Here is a 15780-nt window from a genome sequence, read left to right as displayed (position 1 = left end):
TGTTGTGGCTTTTGCTTTAAGTATGGTCAGCTGGTATCAAGGGAACCCGGGTAAAGCTCACTGTATAGTGGTAAAGAATATTCTTAAGTATCAGCGATGAACAAAGGACTGGATCCTTGTTCTTGGTGGCAAAGATGACTTAAGAGTTACTGGTTTTAGTGACGTTAATTTTCAGACAGACAGAAACAACTTCCATTCTCAGTCTGTTTGGGTGTTTACACTCAACGGAGGAGCACTAACTTGGAAAAGTTCCAAGCAGGAGACTGTGGCTGATTCAACATGTGAGTCAGGTTATATAGCTGTGAGCGAAGTGTCAAAGTAGGCTATATGGTTGAAGAACTTCATTGGAGACCTTGGAGTTGTTCCAGCCATAAAGGAGCCTATGGAGATTTTCTGCGATAATGAAGGAGCGGTTGCCTTAACCAAGGAACCAAGGGTCATGGCAGATCCAGACATATCGAAAGGAAATATCACTTCATCAGACATCGGGTAGAAGAAGGACTCCTCGTCGTCAAGAGGGTATCGTCAGAATAGAATCCTACAGATCCCCTCACAAAGGGTCTGAGTAGGATTAAGCACGTTTAACATTCGAGGAGCATTGGTTTGAAGGACGATATTAGTTTTAGTGATTAGATAGATATTTTTTAGAAATTTGTAATAGATAAATGTAATTGACATTTGGTGATTATATAATGGAAATTTATATATAAGTATTGTTTACTATCTTGTGTCAATTGTTTATTTTGTGTTTCAACTTTGCATGTTTTACTTCCAGAATAATTGGATTATTCAAATTATCCACAGTCAATCATACTTTGCAAGTAAGTAGAGAATCAAGACTATCATGGATCGGCTTGTAGATTGTCTAAGTGGTTAGACATAACAATAGTTTGCTGCAACGTTCATGAGTACTCCTGAAATGAGGATTTGAGTATTAGATTAAACACATGCTCATTTGAATTACTTCATGGAATTTATCATGAGTAATTATGAGAAGATAATATCGTTAGTCTTTAAACATATATATATATATATATATATATATATATATATATATATATATATATATATATATATATTAGTTGTTGTTTACAAGTTGGTTGTGCATTGATAATGCATAAACGCATCAGTAACTTGATGTTCTGATACGTATTGTTGTGTACGATTTGATGAGTAAAGAGTACAAGCATATAAGTCAAAGTTTATATGTTCCTTTTATCTCAGGGGTAAAAGCGATATCTTGGGCCCCTCGATGATTTTGTGTTGACTTATGTGTCGGGTCCGGTTAGGACTGAATTGATGTGTTCATTTAAGTTCCTTGTCATATAAATCAGAAATCGGGAAACACACTGTTGGAAAATGAGAATGATTATGTTCCATGTCTTTGTCCACATGATATCTTGCGTAATGGAGGATTATATGATCCCTTATCTTAAGGATACGACTAACTGGGTTAGAGTTCGACAGTGGTTTTTGAGATCTACGATTGCTAATCATATTCTGAAGTTGTACTTGCAATTATAGTTATTAGACTTATCCAAGTGGGAGACTATTGTATTAGGTGTCTAAGCCCATAACTATAATTGGTATGAAATTGATTTGATAGTACTCCTTTTGGGTTGCCTTCACTTTAGCAACTTTCGGATTAAAGGAACTGATTAAAAGAACGGAGACTATTTTGAAAATCATTGATAGTTGCAAAACTGGGTTGTTGGACTCATTTGGAATGGAATGGACGAAATCTATAGAGAGGCCCTATAGAATTCATCTAAGGCTTTCTAGTGGGAGGTCTATAGGTTGCTTAAGCCCTAAGCGTGAAATTAGGGTTTCCTCCAGAAACCCTATGTAACACCGTGAATTTCAAAATAATTTTTCGCATAATATAAAGACATTTTTCATTTAATTTTTCATAAAACATCAAGTTTAAAACTCCAATCCATATCATACAAAATCCCAAGATCACATATCATAAAAATCCCGTGCGTATGTACAGATCAAGCCGACGCCTTCCCACGGTCATCACAAGTACCTGAAACAAACAACACTAACACTGTAAGCACAAAGCTTAGTGAGTTCCCCAAAATACCACATATAACACATATTAGCCACTAGAGGCTATAACTCTGTGGGTCCGTAGACCCTACTTCGTGAACCTACTGGTTCTAACTCTGGGAACCTTCCGGTTCCAACTCTATAAGCATGCACAGCATAAATCACATAGACATCATGCAGTACAACACATAACATACAAATAACATACACATACTCTGTCACATAACTCTAATTACCTACTCAAGGTAAAGTATAATGAGAAGACTCACCTCGTATATCTCGATAACTCGCGAATCCTGGAAATCACTCGTGCTCGATCCCCCGAGCTATAATCCTCCTATAACATCATATAACTCTAATTAACACTTTTACTACTAAGGTTGACTACCCCTATCAAGTCAACACTGGTCAACTCTGGTCAACGGTCAACTTTGACCAGACTCGGCGAGTCTAAACGTTTTCACCAACTCTCTTGGATTCTTTATTGACACGTCGAGTACTCCCTTGACTCGACAAGTTCCACCTGGCATGAATCGCGGGGCCACCACGACTCAACTCGCCGAGTCTCAAGAACAACTCGGCGAGTTCCAGCTCGACTCAGTCCACCTGTCAACCCTCTCTATCTCTCCCTGACTCACTGAGTCAACCATAACTCAGCAGGACCACTCACTGAGTGGTTAAGGACAATCTTCATGCTACTCGCCGAGTCTGTTCTTCAGACTCGGCGAGTGCATGCCATGCATCAACTCAATCTCGCTTCTGAGGTCAGATCCGCACCATCCACTCATAGATCTGGCCCTCCTAATTTCATTCATCACGTAAAGTCACAGTCTTGGCTACCATGCAACACTTACAAGGCTCTTTTTGGAGAAATGACCTCTAAGATGACAACCCTAGTCTCCAACCCAAAAGGAAGGACATAAAGCATAGAATTAGGGACTCTCTGGACCTGCTAAGGTCCAGATCTAGGTACCATATCCCCATGGGACCTTTCACACTTCAATTACAAAGCAAACAAGGCAAGAAGAAACCCTAGATTTGACCATATTAACAAAAATACGAAAATAAGCTCTGAATGATACCTCAAGAAGCTTCTCCTGGAGAAATGGAAGTAGATCCAAGCTCCCCAACTCTTCTAGCTTGACTTTCCCCTTCCTTTCTTGCAAATACACACAAATTTGGTGAACAATAGCCTCTTAACTCACTCACAGGAACCCTTAGCTGCTTTGGTGCTCTCAAGGTCAAGGTAGCCGCAATGAAGGGCCATAAGGTTCTTTAAATAGGGCTTAGGACCGGAAAATTAGGGTTTCATTAAATAGCACGGACTCGCCGAGTCCAGGCGCGAACCCGCGTCCAGAACCGCGATCCTACTCGGCGAGTTTGAGCTCCAACTCGCTGAGTCCCCTCACAAAACACCAAAAATATATATATAAATAAAAGATACCTGGAAATCCGGGCTGTTACAATTCTCCCCCACTAGAACTAGACTTCGCCCTCAAAGTCTCGCTCTGCAAAAAGCTCCGGATGCTGCTCACGCATCTCACGCTCTGGCTCCTAAGTCATCTCTGATCCCTTCCGATGCTGCCACTGAACCAACACCATGGATACCTCGTTGTTCCTCAAAACCTTGATCACCTCCGCAAATTTCTCTGCTGAAGAACTCTCACTGATGGCAAGGAAGTGAGCGCTCTTTGTCAACCTATCCACAATCACCCAAATTGCATCAACTCCCTTGGCAGTCCTTGGCAATTTGGTGATGAAATCCATAGTGATCTGTTCCCACTTCCATTCGGGAACCTCCAATGGCTGCAACTTACCATGCGGCCTCTGGTGCTCGGCCTTAACCCTACGGCAGGTCAAGAACCTCTCAACAAACCACGCGACATCCCTCTTCATACAAGGTCACCAATACTCCTTTCTCTGATCCAAATACATCTTAGTGGCCCCCGGATGGATCGAAAATTTCGACCGATGAGCCTCTTCCATCAAAATGGTACGCGTTCCTCCCACAAACGGCACCCAGATACGCCCCTAAAATGTCATAAGCCCCCGACCATCAGTAACAAACTCTGAAACCAAACCAACAATCCATTTCCTCTTCTACATCTCGGGTTGCACAGCCTCGGCATGTGCCCCATGAATGGCGTCCAACACTGGAGCTATCACAGTCAATCTCAAACATACCTCCCGCAGCGGGATGCTCTCCGCCCTGCGACTCAATGCATCAGCTACCACATTAGCCTTTCCTAGGTGGTACAGGATTTCACAATCATAATCCTTGACCACATCCAACCACCTTCTCTGACGCATATTTAGGTTGGGCTGATCCATCAAATACTTCAAGATCTTATGGTCCGAGTAAATCGTACACCGAACCCCATACAGGTAGTGATGCCAAATCTTGAGGGCGAACACCATTGCCCCTAACTCTAGATCATGGGTGGGATATCTCGTCTCATGAGGCTTCAGCTGCCTCGATGCATATGCTATCACATGCCCTCTCTACATCAGCACCGCTCCCAACCCCAGAATCGATGCGTCAGAGTATACCACAAAGTCCTCCATCCCTTCCGGGAGAGCTAACACCGGGGCTTCGCACAACCTTTGGCGAAGTGTCTCAAAAGAGGCCTGCTGCTCGGGGCCCCATGAAAAAGCAACACCCTTCCAGGTCAATCTGGTGAGTGGCACTGCGATCTTGGAGAAATCCTTAATGAACCTCCGATAATACCCTGCCAACCTAGGAAACTCCTGATTTCGAAGGGTGATCTCGGCACTTCCCAACTCATTACCGCCTCAACCTTGGCCGGATCGACCAATATCCCTTCCTGGTTAACGAGATGTCCTAAGAACTGGACCTCCCGCAACCAGAAATCACACTTGGAGAATTTGGCATAAAGCCTTTCCGACCTCAGAACTCCGAGAACCTCTCTCAAATGCTCCTCATGCTGCTCTCTAGATCTCGAATATACCAGAATGTCGTCGATGAATACAATCACCGACCGATCCAGCATCGGCCTACACACTCGGTTCATGAGATCCATGAACACCGTCGAGGCATTGGTGAGCCCAAAAGGCATCACCACAAACTCATAATGCCCATAACGCATCCTGAACAATGTCTTTTGGACGTCCTCATCCTGCACCCTCACCTGATGATATCCAGACCTCAAATCGATCTTGGAGAACCAAGATGCTCCCTGCAACTGACCGAACAAATCGTCGATCCTCGGAAACGGGTAACGGTTCTTGACCGTCAACTTGTTCAACTCCCGGTAATCAATGCACATCCGGTGTGAACCATCCTTCTTCTTGAAGACCAGGATAGGCGCTCCCCACGACAAGCTGCTCGGCCGAATAAATCCCTTCCCCAACAGCCCCTGAAGCTGCGAGGATAACTCTTGCATCTCTGGAGGTGCAAGGCGATAGGGCACCTTAGCGATAGGCGCGGCCCCTGGAACCAAATCGATACTGAACTCCACTTGCCTCACAGGAGGCACACCCGGTAACTCCTCGGGAAATACATCCGGGAACTCACGCACCACCGGGACCTCCTCTACTGAACTCGGCCTCTCGCAATCCACCCGCGTATCCATCACATACGCCACAAAACCCTTACAGTCGTGCTGTAGACACTGCCTTGCCCTAGCGGCCGAACAAAACGCTGATCCTGAACATGTACCCTCGCCGTACACCGAAAGAACTCCCCCACTAGGGTCTTGTATGGTCACTAGTTGACGCTCGCAGTCGATAACCGCGCCGAATCGGCTCAATCAGTCCATGCCCACAATGACACAGACATCACCCATCGCAATAGGAACTAGATCAATCGGGAACTCAACACCGAAAATCTCGACTACGCAACCTCGGAGAACCTCCGTGGCATATATCACCCTCTCATCAGCTATGGAAACTCTCAGAGGCCGACTCAACGCCTCACGAATAACACTAATATGCTGACTAAAAGCCAAAGATACAAAAGACCGACTCGCACCTGAGTCAAATAACACCAAGGCAGGTACAGAATTCACAAGAAAAGTACCTACGCATAACATAACATAAGCATAATATCTCAACATCAAAATAAATATATGAAAGAATACATATCAGCCACGACATCGGGCGTTGCGCGGACCTCCTCCGTGGTCAGCTGAAAAGCTCTCCCTCGTGCCCTTGGCGCCTCGGCCTTCACTGGACGACTCTCTGTAGCTCTGATGGCGGCAGGGGCAGATCCCTGAGGTGCTCCCTGAGCTGATCCCCGCAACTGCGGACACTCCGCCTTCCGATGTTCGGTCTGGTTGCAGTGAACACACACCGCAAACCCTTTGGGGCAGTCCTTGGCCATATACCCCTCCTTGCCACACTTGTAGCAAGATCCCGCTCTGCAGACTCCATCATGACCCTTGCCACACTTCCCACAAGTGCGGCCCTTCTGGCTCCCTGGTTTGGGATCAGCGGGCTTGGCCCGCTTGGCTGCCGGCTGAGACTGTGCCAGCCGTCGATCCCTCCCCTGAGACTCCGCCTCCTCCCTGGCCTGAGTCTCTAGCTCAATCTCCCTCTTCTGGGCATTTGCCTGAAGCTCGGCAAATGTACGATACGAGGAGTTCACCGCGAACTCCCGAATGTCTCACCTCAAAAAGCTCAAATATCAGCTCATATGTGCCTGCTCAGTGGACACGTGCTCAGGGCAGAACATCGCCTTCTCATGGAACATCCTGGTAATCGCTGTAACTGACTCAGTACCCTACTTGAGGGTCAGAAACTCTTGGGCCAAACGCTCCCTCTCCACCTGGGGAACGTACTCATCTCGGAACATGGCAGTGAACCTCTCCCAGGTCACTTCCGCAAGCTTAGCAGGCGTAAAGTGCGTCGTCACAAACTTCCACCGGTCCTTCGCTCCCAAGCGAAGTTGGTTCAGTGCGAACCGAACCTTCAAATGCTCAGGAGATGAGCAAGTAAGGAAACACCCCTCTATATCAGAGATCCACCTCATAGCTGCCACCGGATCCTGGGTCCCATCAAACTCTGGTGGTTTTGTGTTGCTGAACTCCCGGAACAGCAACGCATCACCACCTTGCGGCCTCGCGGCAGCAATAGCTGCAGTGGTCGCTGCAACAGCAGCCTCAAAAAGAGGGGCATAACGCTCATCAAAGGTCTCAATCAGCGTGGTCTTAATAGACCCGAACATCTCTGGTATCTCTGACCTGATGGCCGCAGCCACCTCCTCATGGATGATCCGGCGGATCTCCTCGTCACTGGTATCACTGCTCTCAGGCATCAAACGTGTCCTCACCATGATCTACCTCTGAAATACAACATACGATAAATTAGAACCCATTCGAGTATACTCACACTCGACCACTCATTCCTCCTTGATCCTTGGTATTCCAAAGATTCTTACTTGGGTTGTACACCGCTCCGGTGCTTTCAATAGTACGGGCCCAATACCACTGTCCGCACTGTATCAGAATACACCCCAAGTCCTCCTCTTTGGGTCCCAAATTCCAAGTACTCTGTCATGCATAGACCACTCTCTAATAGATCTCTCATAAGCCCCTCACTGCTACCTACTCACTCTCAAGCATCTCATAGCAGCTCACCTCTACCTAGGCTAAGGCATCACAAATCAGGCCACTCTAGTCCTAATAGGAATACCTAGCCTACTCTAGCATGCGAATACATCATATCAGTATCAATATCACATAACATGAGGGTATTTTAGGAAATCACCGTTCGGGCGTGGACTGATCGTACACACAACTCTGCTTTGTGTTTTTCAAAAATCTTTTACTCTTTTTTTAAATACTTCTCAAATCCTCAGTTTGAGTTCAATACGCCCAGAGGTGTACTCGAATCCCTCAAACCAAGGCTCTGATACCAACTTGTAACACCGTGAATTTCAAAATAATTTTTCGCATAATATAAAGACATTTTTCATTTAATTTTTCATAAAACATCAAGTTTAAAACTCCAATCCATATCATACAAAATCCCAAGATCACATATCATAAAAATCTCGTGCGTGTGTACAGATCAAGTCGACGCCTTCCCACGGTCATCACTAGTACCTGAAACAAACAACACTAACACTGTAAGCACAAAGCTTAGTGAGTTCCCCAAAATACCACACATAACACATATTAGCCACTCAAGGCTATAACTCTGTGGGTCCGTAGACCCTACTCTGTGAACCCACTGGTTCTAACTCTGGGAACCTTCCGGTTCCAACTCTATAATCATGCACAACATAAATCACATAGACATCATGCTATACAACACATAACATACACATACTCTGTCACATAACTCTGATTACCTACTCAAGGTAAAGTATAGTGAGAAGACTCACCTCGTATATCTCGATAACTCGCGAATCCTGGAAATCACTCGTGCTCGATCCCCCGAGCTATAATCCTCCTATAACATCATATAACTCTAATTAACACTTTTACTACTAAGGTTGACTACCCCTATCAAGTCAACTCTGGTCAACGGTCAATGATCAACTTTGACTGGACTCGGCGAGTGCACTAGAGCGACTCGGCGAGTCTAAGCGTTTTCACCAACTCTCTAGGATTATCTTTTGACACGTCGAGTACTCCCTTGACTCGACGAGTTCCACCTGGCATGAATCGCGGGGCCACCACGACTCAACTCGCTGAGTCTCAAGAACAACTCGGCGAGTTCCAGCTTGACTCAGTCCACCTGTCAACCCTCTCTAACTCTCCCTGACTCACTGAGTCAACCATAACTCGGCAGGACCACTCACTGAGTGGTTAAGGACAATCTTCATGCTACTCACCGAGTCTGTTCTTCAAAATTGGCGAGTCCATGCCATGCATCAACTCAATCTCGCTTCTAAGGTCAGATCCGCACCATCCACTTATAGATCTGGCCCTCCTAAGTTCATTCATCACGTAAAGTCACAGTCTTGGCTACCATGCAACAATTACAAGGCTCTTTTTGGAGAAATGACCTCTAAGATGGAAACCCTAGTCTCCAACCCAAAAGGAAGGACATAAAGCATAGAATTAGGGACTCTCTGGACCTGCTAAGGTCCAGATCTAGGTACCATATCCCCATGGGACCTTTCACACTTCAATTACAAAGCAGACAAGGCAAGAAGAAACCCTAGATTTGACCATATCAACAAAAATACGGAAATAAGCTCTGAATGATACCTCAAGCTACTTAAGGACCCCATGTCTTGTGATTTTCGACCAAAGCTTCCTTGAAGAAACCCTAGCCAAAATTCTTAGAGCACCCTCCTCTCTCCTTCTCATCCTCTTGCTACAAGTGTTTGTAAGCCAGTAGAGGTGCAATATTTGGGGCACTAAAGCTTTCAAGAGTGAAGCTCAGTCAAGGAATTCTTGTTATTGTTATATAACAAGCAAGGTAATCTTCTCAACCCTTTTCATATGTGAATTTCAATATATATATATATATATATATATATATATATATATATATATATATATATATATATGCCAGATCTAGGGTTATTGCTTTGGAATTTCTTTTGCACATTCAATTAGTGAAAAAATTATATCCAAAGCAATTAGGGTTGTGTCAACACATGTTTTCGTGATTTTGCTTCCTAGAACTCTTAAGTTCGAAATCCACTCAAGAAAGCTTGCTAAAGGCTGAGATCTTTCCATTTTCTTCTTCACAACCGAGATCATCAACACATTGTGAGTTCATACCCCCTATTTTCGGTTTTTACTAAGTTTTGGGGGAGAATACAAGTTGCTTTGTGTAGATCTATGTGTATATGCATGAATATGTGTGTTTTTCATGATTTATTTGGTGATTTTGTGTTATTTACTTCATAAATCTAAAAATATGTTAAGAATATGAAGTTTATCACTTGGATCTACATGAAAACCTTGAGAAAAGTATGTGTTATCACATATAATACATGTAAACTTGTAAATCTAGGATTTATACACTTAAAATAGCAAAAATGAGTGTTGTGTTCAAAGATCTATAAACTAAACTAAAAAATCAGGCCTTGATATAAAAGTTTTGGTCCAATCTCGGACTGTTTTGATCACCTTAATGATAATATTTTTCAAAACTGTTTTACATGCAAAACGTTTACCTTTAAAATTACTACACTCACGTTTTCATACGATTTTTCTACAATTTTTGACAAATTTTACAAAATTGCCTATCATATTTGAAATAATTTTGGACCAGCCTATGAAGGTGAGCAATTTCACACTTGTTAGAGGCCATTAAAAATTATAAGAAAAATTGCGAAATGGACATTAGTTGTCCGTTTACATATATTTTGGGCTCATGTTATATAATCTCATTCATATCGGGCCTTGAAATGACTTACATGTTTAGCGATGCCTTAGTGGTTTACTTACATGGTTCATTTGGGCCTGTGAATGAATTTTATATGTTTTTCTTCGCGTAAATTCGATTAAGGATTTAGTGAGATTTATCGGTTGACACCTATTGAGTGTACAATTGTAGCCTGTAGTTATAATCAGAGTCAGTTGGAGGGAGAGCGGGGTTTTGTGTATAGATCTATACGGGGATGACACCCCATACCTGAGTTGTTCGCTACAGTTAGACTACATCAGTCTAGGGTGATAGCAACCTTATTCTATTTTTCCGTCGGCGTTCACAAACGCCAAGACATGCGAAATTGTCATTATTTAGTATGGTTATGACTGCTCACTTAGAGGAATTAACGTTATGAAGTTCGCGGAAGACCATTCTCTTTTCTCTCGGATTACTCAAAAACTTACTGCCATTGGTACTCAACCTCGGGGTTGGTACGACAACTTTCTCTTTTCCTCTTTTACAGGCAACATCGGGTTGTCTGGGGACATTCTATTTACATTTCTCTTTTAACATTCTATTAATCAATAGCACACATGCATTGATACAAGATCGGACACAAACATACTAAACTATTCTAAGAAAATACAGGATTTTCTTGTGATTACAAAGTTATACAAATCATTTTCTCAAACATGCTTATGAACTCACCAACATTTTTATGTTGACCTTTTTAAATTAACTTGTATTCTCAGGAAACCGTTGAAGCAAGTTGGGATGAATAAAATAACAGATGTTTTGTTATGTTTCTATTTCGTCAGATTTTAATTATTTTGACATGTAATATTTAAATACAATACTTGATGTAAACAATGAATGTTATTACATGTGTGATGATGATGATGTTATGTTTCAATTATATACTCTGTGATGATACTGCAATGTTGAAAGTCACGCTCAAGCTCCCGGACGTTTCCGCCGTTTGGTTCGGGGGTGTGACACCTTAGATCTAAGTATTTAAATAGTCCATATTTGTTCTCGCGTTCTCAACCTTTTAGGTGTTCTTATTTGATCCTACTCCTATATATATATATATATATATATATATATATATATATATATATATATATATATATATATATATATATACATATATATATATATATACATATATATATATATACATATATATATATATATATATATATATATATATATATATATATATATATATATCATTAAAATGACGTGGACCAAATTTACACATCATTAAGACTTTCAACTTAAAATAAATGCCAAGTCGGATGTGCAACCGAGAAACCTTTTTAAACCAGTCACAATGGTGTAATTGACAGCTACAATAACATATATATATATATATATATATATATATATATATATATATATATATATATATATATAAGAGTTTATTTTAGACGAACATGATTTTGTGATACTGTAAGATCAAATTTTTTTAGTGAAATATTCTAATATTCTATTGTTCGTAAAAATAAAATATGCAATATACTCTAGCATTATATGTTTTAAAATATTTCAATGTAAAATATGTTAAAATTTGGCTTAGAATATTAAAATATTACACATATTTAATTTTTACAAACATTAGAATAGTAGAATATTCACTAGAAAAAAGTGGTCTCACGGTTTCACAAAATTAGATCGTTTTACATTAATTCAAAATAACCTAAAAATAACATTTGACAAATTGAATGAGAGTGTGATAAAAAAAAAAAAAAAAAAAAAAAAAAAAAAAAAAAAAAAAAGCTTTCATTACTAGAGAGAATTTGGGCTTTATAAATACACACATCTGTCTACTAGTTGATAGTTTATTCTTAAAACATACATTATTCTTTCTAGATAGTCGGCTCCCTGAGTGGAATGAAAGTTACATATTCTTATATGAGTTGACTTGATTATTGAAGTTTGCTCACGAAACAAATATCTTAGAACATTCCTAATGATTTTCTTTTATAATCATACAAGATCTTATAATCATACTAGGTCATCATCACTCGGCTGTTGTTGTCACAATAAAGCTTTAATTTGTTTTTTTAATAAATACTACCAACACAAGATTAAAGTTTTTGGAGCAATTCGTTAGTCAACCTTTGAACACTACATCATGGTTCAATTGTGATAAGTGATAACACCCACATTTATCACCTAACCGCCTTTGGGTATTAAAACGAGGGAATAAAATTTTCTTTTGGAAATATGATTTATGAAGGTAATTAATTTTTCGGTATGTTCACATCTGGGTAACTATCTTTTTTTAATACGCATTTAGGTAACAAACTTGTTGGAAATGTTCACATATAACCATTATGACCTGCTATAGCAGGTTAAATCCTAGATGTAAACGTTTTCAACAAGTTCGTTACCTAGATGTGTACAAAAAAATAGTTACCTAAATATGAACAAAACGAAAAAGTAAAAAATAAATCACACGAATGGTCCCTATGGTTTAGAGTAATTTGTGTTTTTGGTCCCTAACTTATTTTTTTTAAACTTGGATGATCCTTATTGTTTATTTTTGTTGCGCGTTTGGTTCCTGTCTTACCTAATGAGACTATTGTACCTTATTAATTTATTTTTTAATTAATTTTCTTATTTATCTATTTATTTTTTGTATATTTAAAAAAATTAATAGACCACCCTACTGTTTATTTTTTTAATTAATTTATTTTTTTAACTCGGAAGGGCTCTACTGTTTATTTTTGTTACGCGTTTGGTTCATGTCTTACCTAAAAAGACTATTTTGCCCTTATTAATTGTTTTTAATTAATTTTCTTATTCATATATTTATTTTTTATATATTTAAAAAAATTAATATACCCCACATATCTGTATCTCCTCACCGTAATCCTCAAACCACATTTGAAAATTTTAATTTGAGTTTTACCGGTCACCTTCTCATCTCTTATCCTCCCAGACTTCTATTTCTTTTCCATCTTTAGTAACATCGACGTCTTCACCATCATTCTTTTTTTGGTACTTTAACTCTAGCGAACCAACACCATAACCTACAGTCTCTTCATCATTAGTGGGTTGTGGTATTGATTCGACAGAGTTAAAGGACCGAAAAAAGAAGTGACGATGAAGACGTCGATATCACTAAAAATGGAAAATAAATAGAAGCTGAGAAGGATGAGAGACAGAATGGTGAGGAGATACATTAATGCGGGGTCTACTATTTTTTCTTAAATACATAAAGTATAAGTACATAAACAAGAAAATTATTTAAAAAAATAAATTAATAAGGGCATAATAGTCTTTTTAGGTAAGACATAGACCAAGCTCGTAACAAAATTAAACAGTAGAAACTATCTGAGTTAAAAAAATAAATTAATTAAAAAATAAATAGTAGGGATCATCCGAGGAGATACAAATATGTGTGGTCTATTAATGTTTTTTAAATATGTAAAAAATAAATACATAAATAAGAAAATTAATTAAAAAATAAATTAATAAGGGCACAATAGTCTTTTTGGGTAAGACAGGGACCAAACGCGCAACAAAAACAAATAGTAGGGACCATCCAAGTTAAAAAAATAAGTTAGGGACCAAAAATACAAATTTCCTCAAACTACAGGGACCATTCGTGTAATTTAATTTTTACTTTTCGTTTTGTTCATACAACTATTTTTTTTTACACATTTAGGTAACGAACTTTTTGAAAGCGTTTACATCTACGATTTAACCTCCTATAGCAGGTCATAATGGTTATATGTGAACACTTCCTACAAGTTTGTTATCCAAATGTGTAAAAAAAAAAAAATAGTTACCCAGATGTGAACATACCGAAAAGTTAATTACCTTCGTAAATCATATTCCTTCTTTTATGTGTTTAAGTTTTTCAAAGTATCAACCCCCCGCCCTAAGCAAAACCCATGGCCATCGGAACGCCAAAATTCTCGCCGGTGCTCCTCCACCTCCTAACCCTCATCCTACTCACCACACCTCCGCTCTCTTGCTCCTTCCCCATCCCCACCACCTCCTTCCACGCCCTCTTTTCTCTGTCCGACTCTCTCCTCACCCGCGTCGCCAACCTACGCGCCTCCCGAGGTGACATTTCCGGGTCACTCAGGGCCAGATCCATAGCCCAGAAGATCGAGAAACACAGCCATGGGTTTAGCTTCTATGGAGTCATGTGGTCTCTTGGCTGGGACTACATGAAAAACTACGCATGGCGAGACATCGGAATAACGTCCTCTGAAATGTTCGGTGCTGTGTCCGATATGAGCGAATTGATTAGGGGTTTGACTGAGTTGACTCGGATGGAATCGGAGGCAGAGCGGGTAGCGTGGGTGCGCCGGAACTATGGTAGCGTGCTCACAGTTTCCAAATCCCTCTTCAATCGCTTACTCAGAGTTTTCAGTCGATCGGTTAGTTTTTTGACACATTTTAAACTTACATTTTTACATAATTTCATCATTTTATCACTATATACTTCTCAATTGGTTTTGGTGACCTGAATTTAGATTCATTCACTTCGATTGTTCATAAATCTTTCTAACATTTTCCAATTTTGAGATTGTAAATGTTATGTGAAATCATAAATCTTCCAACATTTTCCAAAATTGAGATTGTAAATGTCATGTGAAATCAACAACTGAAACTGAAATAAGATGTGGATACGAATGCAGGGTCCATTGAAGGATGCAGTTGAGATGATACAAGCAGAAATTGTGGATGGTGGGTTGCTAAAGGATTGCCTTGAATTGGGTAGCAGTGATTTAAAGGGTGTGATTCAAATACTAAAAGATTTAGCTTTACAATACTCTTCTACAACTGGGAAAACGGAGTTATAGTAAGTATCTAACTTCCATTATATATTGTGTTTTCTTGAGAAAAAAGGGAAATTTGTTGTGCTTTGTTTGTTATTTCTTTAGTATGTGGAAACTATCAACAATCATTGCGTAAACTTCAGTATCCAAAGAAGCAATGTGCCAGTGCCACTTCTTTTTGACTTAGCAGATTTAAGTGTTTAATGTATAAATGATGTATGTTAATAATATTAAGTGTTTAATTTTTTTTTTTCCATTGAAATGTTGAATGGATAAATGATGTATGATAATAATATTAAGTGCTTTCATTTTTCAATATAATTAACCCTTTTTGAGTTATGGTAAACTAGTATTTTACTATTTTACTTATCTCGCTAGAAGTAATGGTGATCTTAATATGACTTTATCTTAGAGTTGTTATAAATCAAACATAATATATAGTAATTACAAATACAAATGCTTGTTATAGATAAAAATGTTAAATTAAAAACATCTATTTATACACGAGTTCTTAGTAACTTGTTACAAATTTGTACTTATTTATATTTCTTCTAACTGCAAGAATTAGCAACATACTTTCATTTATTTGAGTATTATAGCATCCTATTTTTATTTCTTTTGTATTAGA

The 15780-nt window shown here is 39.6% G+C and overlaps 1 protein-coding gene across 1 annotated transcript; it reads left to right on the top strand.

The window, feature by feature from the left end:
• Positions 1-14222: 14222 nt before the first annotated feature.
• LOC145000977 (uncharacterized) lies at positions 14223-15452 on the top strand. Its single transcript, XM_078960293.1, has 2 exons — positions 14223-14750; positions 15012-15452. The coding sequence occupies exons 1-2, from the start codon at positions 14256-14258 to the stop codon at positions 15174-15176; spliced, it is 660 nt and encodes a 219-aa protein (XP_078816419.1). The 5' UTR covers positions 14223-14255; the 3' UTR covers positions 15177-15452.
• The last annotated feature ends 328 nt before the right edge of the window (positions 15453-15780 follow it).

This window comes from Lactuca saligna, chromosome 1 (genome assembly GCF_052625555.1).
Source record: "Lactuca saligna cultivar CGN05327 chromosome 1, ASM5262555v1, whole genome shotgun sequence".
NCBI classification, from domain to species: Eukaryota; Viridiplantae; Streptophyta; class Magnoliopsida; order Asterales; family Asteraceae; genus Lactuca; species Lactuca saligna.
The sequence above is the reverse complement of the archived record's forward strand: the minus strand, read 5'-3'. Positions and strand labels throughout refer to the sequence as shown.